The sequence below is a fragment of the Martes martes genome (assembly GCF_963455335.1).
Source record: "Martes martes genome assembly, chromosome: X".
In the NCBI taxonomy this organism is placed as follows: Eukaryota; Metazoa; Chordata; class Mammalia; order Carnivora; family Mustelidae; genus Martes; species Martes martes.
In genome coordinates this window covers 12126811-12141087 of record NC_137897.1, presented here as the reverse complement: position 1 = coordinate 12141087, position 14277 = coordinate 12126811, and the positions used below count along the sequence as shown (strand labels likewise).

General features: G+C 41.0%; 1 protein-coding gene across 4 annotated transcripts in view; it reads right to left on the bottom strand.

Annotated features, from left to right (window-relative positions):
- REPS2 (RALBP1 associated Eps domain containing 2) overlaps positions 1-14277 on the bottom strand; it is a gene marked incomplete at its 5' end in the record, with an annotated part of 221628 nt that overhangs the window by 156847 nt on the left and 50504 nt on the right. For all 4 annotated transcript variants that reach the window (XM_080794989.1, XM_080794991.1, XM_080794990.1 and 1 more), the window contains one exon: positions 3053-3176. In XM_080794989.1, coding sequence (XP_080651115.1) covers positions 3053-3176 — 124 coding nt within the window. The remainder of the gene's footprint in view (positions 1-3052; positions 3177-14277) is intronic.

Below are 14277 nucleotides of genomic sequence, written 5' to 3'. Positions count from 1 at the left end.
AAATGGCTAGGCCAGTGAGGTCCGGCTACAGACTGTGAACACAAGAGGAGGAGGCAAGTTTAAGATAAGGATGGAGAAGAAGAGACTAGATTACTTAGGGCCTTAAAGATGAGTGTAATGACTTTGATTCTAGTCTGATGTACAACAAGCCAACCAGGAGAGGATTTCGAGGAGGTGGATGAAAAGATCATTCCTACTGCCACATGGGAAAAGAAACTGGAAGAGAGAAGAGAGCAGGCCAAGAAATCAATGACAAAACCACTGTGTTATCCGAGTGAGTGGCTGAAGGTGGCCTGGTCTAGTGGGTACAGACAGATGGAGGGAGCAGGCAATGAGACTAGAGCCACAGGGCCAGGACTGTTGAGGATTACCCTTTGGAGTGAGAGAAAGGGCAGAATCAAGGATGACTTCTAGGTTCTTGGATTGAACAACTATAGATGGTGGTGGTTGGCCAAAATGGGCAAGGCTAGGGGTTAGAGGTTAACACAAACATATACAGAGACGCGGGTAATTCGAAGTAAGAATGGATTCAACTCCATGAGCATGATGAGGCTACTACCTTTCAGATTAAGTTCTCACAGAGCATTCTCTTTGGCCTTCAAGGTCTGTGTCATCAAACACTGAACTAATGGATTTCAAGCAATAAACTGGAAAATTCTAAGTGGCAGCTCAAAGTGTGGCCCAATCTTGCTCTCATTCTTAGTTAACATGTGCTGACTGCAAATAATTTTTATTTAACAAATCTGTAAATGAAGGAAGATAATTCAAAATTAACTGTGGATATACTTAAACTGTCAAAGATAAAAGGCAACATCAGGATTTATAAAATACAACTGAGAAAGCCTTATACTTGTGAAAAACTGTTAATCCTTTACCCATGTAATAATTTAGACAACTCCTCCTTATCCCCCCTCCACTCCCAGGAAATTAAGCTGTAGATGTGGGCACAAATTGGGTAAAAGACCATTCTAACTTAAAACAAGCAACAAAAGTTTTAAAAATGTATTCTTGTATACAACAAAGCAGCTTTAACTTTTTCAGAAGATAAAACTGGAAGATACAACAACAAAGCTTAATGATCATTTACAGTGGAATGGAAACCGGAAATTTTCTGTCTACCCCAAGTCCAAGTACAATGTGATGTGACTTTAAACTAATCACAGCAAGTGACTTATAGCAGTGATCACTCTGCCTTATAGTGGTAAATACCAAACCTGCCACTGAAATAATGCTCCATTAAAAATTATTTTAAGGAACCAAAGTATGTAATACCAAGGCATGCCTTTTGGATCAGATTTTTTTTTCCATTCAGAAAATACTCCGTGATTTCAGATTATAATCAACACCTTACTAAAGAGAATAATCAAGAAGAGGCTACTATGCATGAAGACGGAGGGAAGCGAAGGCTGAGCTTCTGGCTCCAAACTCTACTAACATTATGTCTTTAGGCAAATTACTCAAAGCCCCCTAAACTTCAATTTCCACATCTGTAAGAAAAGGATAACAACAGCACCACAGGAGAGACTTCCAGTGTTTATCCCCAGCCAGTTTTCTCCTTGCAGGCGCAGGAGAGAATTACACCACCCCCAGTGAGCCATGTAGTTCAGTGGATCCATGTGACAAGTTCTGGCCGGTAAGCAGGAGTAATAAGAGTCACATCCAGGACCAAGTATTTAACTGCTAGGGTGAGAAACAATTTCTCTGTTGCAGCAATTATAGGAACAGGTGCTTGCTGGGGGAGGGGGGAGTGCCTCAAGAGAAAGGAGCTGGGATCATGAAGCCACCACATGGAGAGCAGCTGCCCTAGAGGGTCACTGTGACCCACTGCAAAGCAGGAAGCAAACCTGCATTTTGTTAAGGCACTGAGATTTCAGTGGAATTTGTTTCACACTTCATCCTAGGCAATGCAAACTAACACAAACACCTAATGTAGTAGGCTGTCAGGAGGACTAAATGAGATGGTTTCTGGCAGACATTAAGCCTTTAATAAAGATTAGCAGGATGATTGTGGCTTCCTGATGGTTAGCGCAAAAGGACTTTATTTCCCATAGTCAAGCTATCAGACTCTTCTCAGCTATTCAAGAGTTGTCCTACAAGTTTCCTGAACCCACTCTGAGGTTTACCAAGGACTTTACAGGACAGGCATGGACAGCTGAGTGGTTTTAATCTCAAAATGAGGAAAAGGAAGAAGCTCCTGCATGGCTGTGTGAATTTATGAGAGTAACTTAGATCCGAGTAAATGGACAGAGGACTTGAGCACGTCCCAGGAATAATCTACCTTCTTCATAAAGATTTGTAAGCCCAATACTGAGGCAGTATAAATGATGCTAAGTTTGGGGCTTTGCTTTTTCTTTAAGTTGTGCAAAGTGTTCAAACAGTCACTCGGTTGGGGACAGGGATGGCAAGATAAGAAAACATTAAATCGAAACTTTGAGAAGCTAAGTTCATTATGCCAAAATTTTGGTAGCTCCATAGTACTTACTGATCATTAAAAGAGTGCTTCAGGCATTGGGGGACTGAAGGACAATCATGTATGATATGACTCGCAGGGACAGGAGAGGAAGTAGAAAGAGGTTCCACTCAAACTGTCCCATGTATTTGTCTCCTTGTCCCTAACAGAACTCCAAATGGCATTATATATTCCTCAAGAGGAAAATAAAACTAAATGTTATTATTTTGCCACAGGCTCTAGAATTCCTGTCCTGATCTCCTGCTAAAGAACAAAATCTATTTTAACTTCAAGTCCATTAAAAGGCATGAATGTAAAAAAACAAACAAACAAAAAACACTATAAAAAATTCTAAAATTAAAAAAAAAATTTAAAAAGGCATGAATCTCAGGTCACTCTCTGAATTTTTTTCCCATTTCAGAAAGAAAAAAAAAAAAGAAAAAGTAAGATACCTGCTAAGTTTTCTTAATTTTACAACAGTTGGAAGAAGCAAGGAGAAATTCCACAAATGCTTACAGAACAGGCCTTAAGCCCACTAAAAACAGTTCTCATAAAAAAGACACTGGTCATGGACAATAAAATGTATAAATGGGAGACACTTACCACATTTAATACTCTCTATCCGCACAGGGAGGCCAGACTGTGCTGCAGCAATCAGTTTTAAGGCAATGTAAAACTGTGTTGGACCAAAATAACCAACTCGCTTTGCACCACACAGTTCTGTGATCTGAAAAGAGACAAGAAAAGCCAGGCTGTAAACCTCATTTCATAACAGGAAAATGAGACAAGATATATTATGAAATCTGAAGGATTTCACAGTGTAGCTAACCAAAAACTCCCTGGAGAACCTATGTGTACATACTGGTTGGGTTTTTTTTTCCTCCAGTTGATAGGAAGATTTTCAATTCAGATAATTAAATTATACCTACTCATGATGTTTCAGGACTGATTATTCCTCCTCTTTCAAAGATAAAAATAAATGTGACAGAGGATGGCTATTACTGTTCTTACAAAAGACAGTGACTTGTTCGGGGGGGTGGATACTAATGTACAAAGTCTAGAAGATCACTGAAGTGAAAAGGGAACAAGTTAGTCATTACCGCTACTTGTGGATTACCCCAGCTGATCAAAACTAAAAGTGAATTAATTATTTTTAAAGTTTTCAGGCAACAGGATTTCCTAAGCATTGAAACTACATCACAAGTGCTCACTTCAGAGAAGCAAAAGGGGGGCTAGACTATGAACACAAATGTCTTTCAGATCTTTCGATCTTTAATTTGCAGACCTAAACTAACACATATCCTATTGGTAGTTTAAAACTAACAAATATTCAATGACTTTTTAAAGTTATTTCAAAGTAATACTCAAAAGTTCAAATAATAGTAAATGGGGTGAAGATCTAAAAAGCAGCCTCCACTTCCTATGGCCCATAGGAAAACATTATATTCTTTTTTTGTATTCCTTTAGAAATGTTCTACACACACACACACATATATATATAGCACACACCTGTGTTTTTCCTCTTGTTTATTCAATACTTTACACAAATAGAATACCACATACTATTTTGCAACTTGTTTTCATTTAGCATTATTCCTTGAAGAAAAATCTTCTCTATAAGCACAGTTTAAATTACATCTTTCTTTTAACAACTACACAATACTCTGCTATAAAGATACACCGTGGTTTCTTTTTTTAGTTGATCCTTATGGATGGGCTTTTAGATTTCCAAACTATAAAGAGCCACTAATTAATCTTAAGAAAAAATCCTACAAAAATTCAACTAGGATGTCAGCAAAAAGCGGCCTCCAAAAATTCTCTCCTCCACCAAAGCAATGAGAAAACCGAATACACAAATGGACAGAACTCTGGAAATTAACCAAAGGCTCGCAGCAATCCAGGGAGCATATATTCAAGGAAAGTTGCTAAATCTCAGGAAGAACACTGAGCTTTGTGTTATTTAACAGGCCGTACACCCAAGTCCCCACCCCAACTGCAGGCATCACTGTGGTTGCAGGCGTCCCCAGCCTGCTTCACAGAAATAGCCTGGCAGCCGTAGGAGGCAGGAGGACAGGGCTGGGCTTCTTGAATGTACAGATTAGTGTCTGTCTGTCTGTCTCTCTCTCTCTCTCTCACCTTCCCTCTCCCTCCCTCCCTCCCTCCTCTCCCTCTCTCCCTCTCTCTCTGTCTCACCTTCCCTCCCTCCCTTCCTTCTGATACTTACAGTATTTCTCATAGCAGGTGGTCTAACTCCTAGCCCTAGACTACAGCTGGGGTTGGGGGACAGCAAGTTCTGTCTTCTTGGTTGCATCCATCAGGAACAGAGCTTTCCTCATATGGAACTGGTGGAGGACAAGTGGGGAGCAGGTCGTGGTTCAAATACTGCAGACTGAGATTTAGGAGGTGTTCTTGAATGCTTCTCCATTTGCTCTACGTCCTCAGGTCAATTTCCAATGACTTTAATTATTTTTCATATTTTCTTATTACCACTTAAAAGGTTGTTTCATTGAAGAGGGTCTGCTGAGTTTCTCAGACCGCTGTTCCAAAAGTCTCAGTCCTCCCCAGATTCATTCTTGACTGGAGAAGCAGTAGGATGTTATAGCAAAGAGAACAGCCCTTGGAGTAAAAGACTTGGTTGTGAATCCTGGCCTGGGCACTAATTAACTGTTTGCATAACCTAAGGCAAACTACTTAACTCTTGTGCCTCAGTCTCCCCATAAGTGTAAGGAGAGATAACGGTAATTACCTCATGAGAGCTAATTAGCAGTGCTGACAACAGCATCCATTCAATAAATGCACTACCTCAATTACCATCCAAATGATCACCAAATCCCTCTTTCCAAAAGTAACATCTCAGAGCTTCAGGCGCTTTTCCAAAACCCTAATGCAGATACCCAACCCCATCTTAGAAAATAACATAACTAAGCCCCTCCCCATGTATCCTGGCACCTGCTAATTAATCTTGCTGATGTCAACTGTTCCATATCTTAAATCAGAAACTTACTGTCAATGGTAACCGTATCCAGTCAACCACTGACCCATGTCCCAAACCAAGCCTATCTTCCCCTCTGTCATGGCCTTAACCCTTCCTAGTACCTCACCTGGCTATCATAACAAATTTTCTAAATAGAATTCACATGCTTAACCATACAGGAACAGATTTAACTTTTTTCTAACTTTATTTCATTAGTTGGCGATGTTCTCACAACAAAACAAGCAGGCACTAATACAGAGAGAGACGAAGAACCCGAGTGTGACTTTCAGATAATAGTGAGTTTTCCTCAAGTGAACTAGTAAACATCAATACTAATTATCAGAATTTGTTTCTAGAAGAAATACAATATTCATATGGAAAAGCATAATATAGATACAGAAAAGCATACAAATCCTAAGTGTATGGTGTATAGGGACATAAGTTTTCACAAATGGAACACAACTATCTAACAAGCGGCCAGAATCAAGAAATAAGACATTACAAGCCTTCTAGAAGCACCCCCCCCCCCGTAGCTCCTTTCAACCGCTACCCATATGCTGTTTTCCTAACTTCTAATATCATAGATTAGTCTTGCCTTTTTCTGAACTTTATATAGTCAAAGACCATGTACCCACATGTCTGGCTTCTTTGTTCAATGTTGTTTCTGACATACTTTCAAGTTGTTGAGTGAAGTAACATTCAGTCATTTTAGTTGTTATTCAAATATTTGTATGGATATATCACAGATTATCTATCCTTCTGCCACTGGACATTTGGATGGTTTCCACTTTGGTTCTGTTCTGAATCGTGCAGCTATAATATTCTTGCTCATGTCTTGTCAAGACATGCAGAGCAGAACACATTGACCTGAAATACATTTCTCGTTAGGTTTTTATCTAAGAGTGGCAATTGCTGGCTTACCAGATATGTATATGTTTAGAGTTAGTAGATATGGCCACGCTGCCACCAACGGTGTTTGGGAATTCAGTTTGCTTTCCGTCCTTGCCAACACCTGGTATTCTTGGGCTTTTCCGTTTTCACCGTTCTGATGGGACTGTGGTGGTGTCTCCCTGCAGCTTTACTTTGCATTTTTCTGAGAACTAGAAAGTTTATCACCTTTTCATAGGATCATAGGTATTATGGTCCTGAAACCAATCCCAGAATGTGAAGGGGGAGGTATCCCACACAGCACCAAGTAATTCTCCAGACAACATCTGGGTGTCCTGCCATTCAACTCTGCTCTGACAGGATTATGTAGAGACAGCATCAGACTCTTGGCTGGGTCCATCAGGAACGGAGCTTTCCTCATATGGAACTGGTGGAGGACAGGTGGGGAGAAGGTCGTGGTTCAAATACTGCAGAGTCACTGCTCTTCCCAAGATATAGGAGGTTTTCTTGAATGATTAAGGGCTTGGTCCTCTGCCCCCTGGGTCCCCCCACACACACACCCTTTCACAACCCCAGCTTGTTACCAATCGGCTATAAATCAGAAGTTCCCATGACCCCACCTCAGGTTTGGTTAATTTGCTACAACAGCTCACAGAACTCAAAGAAACATTTTATTCAGTGGATTAAGTTTATTATAAGAAGGATATAACCCAGATACAGCCAAATGAAAGAAATTAATAGGTCAAGGTATGGGGGGAGCGTGCAGAGTTTCTATAGCCTTTTGGAGCACCACTCCACTCTCCCCAGATACCTGGAGCTCACCAACCCAGAAGCTCTCTGAAAGCTGTCCTTTGGGGGTTTTATGGGTGCTTCATTACATAAGCATGATTGATTAAATCACTGACTATATTGGTGACTGATTCAACCTCCAGCACCCTCCCTGCCTGGAGGTTTGTGAAGGGAGGGTATCTGAAGTTCCAAATCTCTGAATCACAAGGTTGGTTCCCTTGGCAACCAGCCTGCATCTCAAGTTAGCTGAGGGCTTACCCCAAGTCACCTTATTAACGTAACAAAAGACACAGTTACTGCTCTGATCACAGGAAATTCCAAGGATTTTAGGGGCTCTGTGCTTTAGGAACTGGGTTGAAGACCAAATATATATTTCTTATTATAAATCACATTACAACAGGCCATTTGCATGTGACTAATTCTCTACTAATCTCCATGAAATAGGGAGATGTGCTTGTTGTTCATCAGGTCGTTCTCTGCCATATTGTCTATGCTTCATAAATACTGGTTGAATAAATAATCTTTCTGACCCATACTCACCTGAGCTCATCTTCCAGTTCCAGTGCGTCTCCATATATCATGCATATTCTTCCTTTTGAGAAGTTGACAATACTGCTCTCATGCTTTAAGACTCTCAGCCTGGGGGCACCTGGGTGGCTCAGTGGGTTAAAGCCTCTGCCTTTAGCTCAGGTCATGATCCCGGGGTCCTGGGATCAAGCCCCACATCAGACTCTGCTCAGCGGGGAGCCTGCTTCCCTTCCTCTCTCTGCCTGCCTCTCTGCCTACTTGTGATCTCTCTCTGTCAAATAAATAAATAAAATCTTAAAAAAAAAAAAAAAAGACCTCTCAGCCTGGAACTCCACCAACCTCAGGACAATATTCTATCTCTTTAGTATGGCATTAAAGTCCCTTCACAACCTGGCCCAGAGCAGCTTCTCTAGTTTCATATCCAAACACGGACAAACACACAGACACATGAACACACACACGCACGTGTCCACACACAGGCACGCACACACGCACATCCTGTAGCTGCACTCAACATCTCCCACTTTCACAGACACATCTTGTACTTTCACTTCTTTGTATCTATGCACCTGGTGCAAAAGACGGCAAACTAAATAGCCTTTAAGTCAAGGCTGGTTTGCAACGCGGAAAACTAATTAGTTTTATAACTTCGGGCAAATTTATTTAAATCTGCCTGAAACCTAATTTCCTCATTTGTAAAACAGAGATAGTGCCTCCCTCATAGGACTATTGTGAAGAAAAAAATGAACTAGTGTACTAAATGAACCTAATACAACGCATAGGGATATTCAGTAATCCTTGGGTCCCATCCCTTTCACCTGAAACTGGAACTTAACTCCCTCCATTCTTGAATGCTACTTCTCCGTAGCTCCTTCCTTCCCAACTCCCCAGGTATAGTTTATTTTCCCTGTGTACTCTCTGACTCTTCAAATATCTACAAATGCCCACCCTATGATATATTGTCTTGGATTTGCTTCCAAACAAAAGGGTGGAGGGGAGTAAGTAGAGCAGAGCGTAGGGCTGCAAGAAGCATGCCCCTAAGATGAGAACTGTTTGAGTGATGGTGTTCATGAGGGTTCATTCATTCTCCTACTCTGTACCTACGTGTATGTGTATGTTTGACATTCTCCACATTCAAGCTTTTTCATGTCTATTTCAGCACTTATCCCATATTACAACGATCTGTTTCTCTCTGCCTCCCATTAAGATGTCTTCTCTCCAAGGGCAAGGGGTAACTTCCATTCACCTCCCAGCACAAGGACAGACATCCAGGATGTAATGCACAGGATTGAAAAAAATTCTCAATCAAGCCAATGAACCCACCCTCCCAAACAAAAAGTCACTGAGTTGTATAATACATCCCTTGCTGGGAATATAGAAGTCATACATCTTCAGGTACAGGCTTGCCCACACATGGGAAAAAACACCAACATCATCAATGTGGTCCCAGCATCAATATAGTTGTGTTGCAGAATCATCCCTAAAAAACTGTAATACTTGACATGCAAATAATTTAACTGTTTCAGTGTTAATTCAGCATCAAGTTAACCTTCGTTTATTCCATTGCCGTAAGTAATACACAGAACTGAAAAGCTCTTAACTAAAGGTAAATGAAATTGCTATTAAACTTCCACATGGTACTTTGAGACCAACACTCAAATCTGACATTAGTAAACTGCTTCATTTACCTTGGAAAGTGTCCATCGGTCCCATACACCACTAGGGTCACTGCTTTATAGCAAACATGGAACATACACACATAGGTAAGGTAAGCCCATAGGTCACTTTTCTTGCTTTTTGGTATACTAACCCTCCAAGAAATATCCCAAGAACTTTCCAAAATATTCAAGCCATAAGGAAGACAAAGTAATTATAAGCCTTTGGAACTTATGTATGGACCCTTGTAAGACCGAAATGTCTCAACTCAAAAAAGAGGTTAATTTTCTAAGTTTTGTTTCTCAAGGTTCAGGATGTTCTAAGGCTAAATTAAATTCTCCATGGAAAAGCTCTAAATTGTGGATAGAAATATTTTAACACAAACTGAAGACAATAAGGTGGTGCTTTCTCCCCAAATACTCAATTAGCAGGAGATATTTTACATAACTGCTCCTTCAAACAGTCCAAGTTGCCAAGCATTGCTCAAAATAAAGAAAAAATACAAAGATTCCACTCCTCTTTTTTAAACTCCAAAACTGTAACACTCTCAGCTGGACCCATCTCAGATTACACATTGTGCAAATTCTGACACAGAACAAGAACCTATGGACTCGTATTTGTTTTCTCAGGTGGAAGGCCAGAGATGGGGTGGGGGGGGAGGAATGGATGAAATCAACTTCCTTACAGCTTACAGATGTACACTAAACTGTGGGGGTGCTGGATACAAATCAGAAAAATTCACCAACCATTTGGGAGGAACCTGGACAAAGTTCTGGAAGAAGACTGAAGGCCACTAAAATAGCTTCCCTCCTACCTAATTCTGAAAGATTAAGTGGCTGTGCTGAGTAATCAGTCCACACATGTTCCAGTTTGCCTGAAATAATACTTTCTTTCCTAGCTGAAATGTAATAAATTTTCAGAACGTTCAAAGGTCGGAATAAGCTTCTCTTCTTCAAGTATTTTTTAAAGACTTCCTTAGAAAGATTTAAAATTATAAAAAGTTGTGTTAGGAGGGGTTGAAAGAATTCTGCAAGAGCACCAGTGGACCCTTATTTTCTATTCTTTCTCTGCTGCAGCTGCCAAATTCCGATTCCTAACTCACACATCAACTACTTCAAGCCCTGCCCCTAGACTCGTGCAATTTCACCACACCATCCTCCACACTCCCTCCACGAGATCTTACTGAAACAAGATCACCTCCCAATTCAAAGGGACTTCCAGCGCTCCTCGTTCCCCTTCCTGTAAAACCCAGACTCCTGAGCATGGCTTTTGAGGCCCTCCCATCCGGCCTAAACTACCTTTCCAACAACCCCACGTCTGTCTCCTCTCCGCCAAGCATCTAAAGCTTCAGCCACTCCAGATGCCAACCAGTCTCAATACGTAAGAGTCATTCAAGCCTATGGGCACGTGGTATATCCCCTGTCTGGAAGCTGGAGGTCTCCCCGCTTCATTACCCGCAAGACTCATTCTCCAGATCACCTCAAGACCAACCTTATGTTTGCAACCTTAACTCCATATGGCATGTTTTCTGCATTCCAATAACCCTCCTCGCTAGCTTTCTGTCACATCACTAGCCTTGTAATATTGCCAAGTCTGTATTTTTGTCACTGTCTCCACTATACCCCAACTCCTTCCCCTATCCCCCACGTGCCCAGCCCAAGGCAAGAGTATATCTTTATCATGTGTACCCCAGGACTCATATTTTACAATGCTTGCTATTTTTCAATTGCTCAATTAATGTTTGCTGAATTAATTCATTTTCACAGCCTGTAGTAACAGAATCGCTCTTCTTTCTCTCATCTTATAATTACTTTTACAAGTGGCTGCTAAATTGGCTTTAGTCATCTCACACCATATAGCCATAAGAGTTCCTGCAGGAATATAAGAGATTATTAACTTGTCTGTTCCATGCCTGCTCAACTAGGAAGGACTGCTTAGGACCAAAGCACAAGGAAGGGGCGCCTGGGTGGCTCGGCGGGTTAAAGCCTCTGCCTTCGGCTTGGGTCATGATCTCAGGGTCCTGGGATCGAGCCCCACATCGGGCTCTCTGCTCAGCAGGGAGCCTGCTTCCCCCTCTCTCTGCCTGCCTCTCTGCCTACTTGTGATCTCTCTCTCTGTCAAATAAATAAATAAAATCTTAAAAAAAAAAAAAAAAGCACAAGGAAAGGCCTCATCATGCTTTATTTTGCCCTCTGCCTCAGAGCCCAGAAGATCTCAGTGATGCTCCAGCAGCTTGGTGCTCCGGAGACACACATGGCAGGCATCTTCCTCCAAGCCTCCTTCTACTTGGCATACCCCCAGGGGATGTCAGCCCCCAAGCAGGCACCCTCAGCAACAGAAATATAGAGGAATATTTGAAGGACATGCTGACAAGTTGTACCAGCTGAAGAGTTGGGTCAACCAACCTGAGTTTTCCTTTCCTATTCATTTACACATTCTAAAAATTCAGAGGGATTTTCAGCCCAGAGGTACCTGGGTGAGCTGCCCAAGAAAATATGAACCTCCATATCCAAATAATCAACATGAAGTACCACAGTATATGCCTAAGCCAAACCAGCACACTGTTGAAGAGAAGACAGACATTCAGTGCTTAGGCATAATTTCAGACAGAAAAGCACACTAACCAACACCAAAGAAATACAAACAATTATAAGAACATACTATGAGCAACTCTACGCCAACAAATTTGACAATCTGGAAGAAATGGATACATTTCTAGAGACATATAAACTACCACAACTGAACCAGGAAGAAATAGAAAACCTGAACAGACCCATAACCAGTAAGGAGATTGAAACAGTCATCAAAAATCTCCAAACAAACAAAAGTCCAGGGCCAGACAGCTTCCCAGGGGAATTCTACCAAACATTTAAAGAAGAATTAATTCCTATTCTCCTGAAACTGTTCCAAAAAATAGAAATGGAAGGAAAACTTCCAAACTCATTTTATGAGGCCAGCATCACCTTGATCCCAAAACCAGACAAGGATCCCATCAAAAAAGAGAATTACAGACCAATATCCTTGATGAACACAGATGCAAAAATTCTCACCAAAATCCTGGCCAATAGGATCCAACAGTACATTATAAGGATTATTCACCACGACCAAGTAGGATTTATTCCAGGGCTGCAAGGTTGGTTCAACATCCGCAAATCCATCAATGTGATACAATACATTAAAAAAAGAAAGAGTAAGAACCATATGATACTCTCAATAGATGCTGAAAAAGCATTTGACAAAGTGCAGCAACCCTTCCTGATTAAAACTCTTCAAAGTGTAGGTATAGAGGGCACAAACCTCAATATTATCAAAGCCATCTATGAAAACCCACTGCAAATATCATTCTCAATGGAGAAAAACTGAAAGCTTTTCCGCTAAGGTCAGGAACACGGCAAGGATGTCCGTTATCACCACTGCTGTTCAACATTGTACTAGAAGTCCTAGCCTCAGCAATCAGACAACAAAAAGAAATTAAAGGCATCCAAACTGGCAAAGAAGAAGTCAAACTATCACTCTTTGCAGATGGTATGATACTATATGTGGAAAACCCAAAAGACTCCACTCCAAAACTGCTAGAACTTGTACAGAAATTCAGCAGTGTCAGGATATAAAGTCAATGCACAGAAATCAGCCGCATTTCTTTACACTAACAACAAGACAGAAGAAAGAGAAATTGAGGAGTCAGTCCCATTTACAATTGCACCCAAAACCATAAGATACCTAGGAATAAACCTAACCAAAGAGGCAAAGAATCTATACTCAGAAAACTATAAAGTACTCATGAAAGAAATTGAGGAAGACACAAAGAAATGGAAAAATATTCCATGCTCATGGATTGGAAGAACAAATATTGTGAAAATGTCTATTCTACCTAAAGCAATCTACACATTTAATGCAATCCCTATCAAAATCCTATCCATTTATTTCAAAGAAATAGAACAAATAATCCTAAAACTTATATGGAACCAGAAAAGACCTCGAATAGCCAGAGGAATATTGAAAAAGAAAGCCAAAGTCGGTGGCATCACAATTCCGGACTTCAAACTCTATTACAAAGCTGTCATCATCAAGACAGTACGGTACTGGCACAAAAACAGACACATAGATCAATGGAACAGAATAGAGAGCCCAGAAATAGACCCTCAACTCTATGGTCAACCAATCTTCAACAAAGCAGGAAGGAATGTCCAATGGAAAAAAGACAGCCTCTTCAACAAATGGTGCTGGGAAAATTGGACAGCCACATGCAGAAAAATGAAATTGGACTATTTCCTTACACCACACACGAAAATAGACTCAAAATGGATGAAGGACCTCAATGTGAGAAAGGAATCCATCAAAATCCTTGAGGAGAACGCAGGCAGCAACCTCTTTGACCTCAACCGCAGCAACTTCTTCCTAGGAACATCGCCAAAGGCAACAGAAGCAAGGGCAAAAATGAACTATTGGGATTTCATCAAGATCAAAAGCTTTTGCACAGCAAAGGAAACAGTTAACAAAACCAAAAGACAACTGACAGAATGGGAGAAGATATTTGCAAACGACGTATCAGATAAAGGGCTAGTATCCAAAATCTATAAAGAGCTCAGCAAACTCAACACCCAAAGAACAAATAATCCAATCAAGAAATGGGCAGAGGACATGAACAGACATTTCTGCAAAGAAGACATCCAGATAGCCAGCAGACACATGAAAAAATGCTCCACATCACTCGGCATCAGGGAAATACAAATCAAAACCACAATGAGATACCACCTCACACCAGTCAGAATGGCTAAAATTAACAAGTCAGGAAATGACAGATGCTGGCGAGGATGCAGGGAGAGGGGAACCCTCCCACACCGCTGGTGGGAATGCAAGCTGGTGCAACCACTCTGGAAAACAGTGTGGAGGTTCCTCAAAAAACTGAAAATAGAGCTACCCTATGACCCAGCAATTGCACTACTGGGTATATATCCTAAAGATACAAACGTGGTGCTCCGAAGGGGCATGT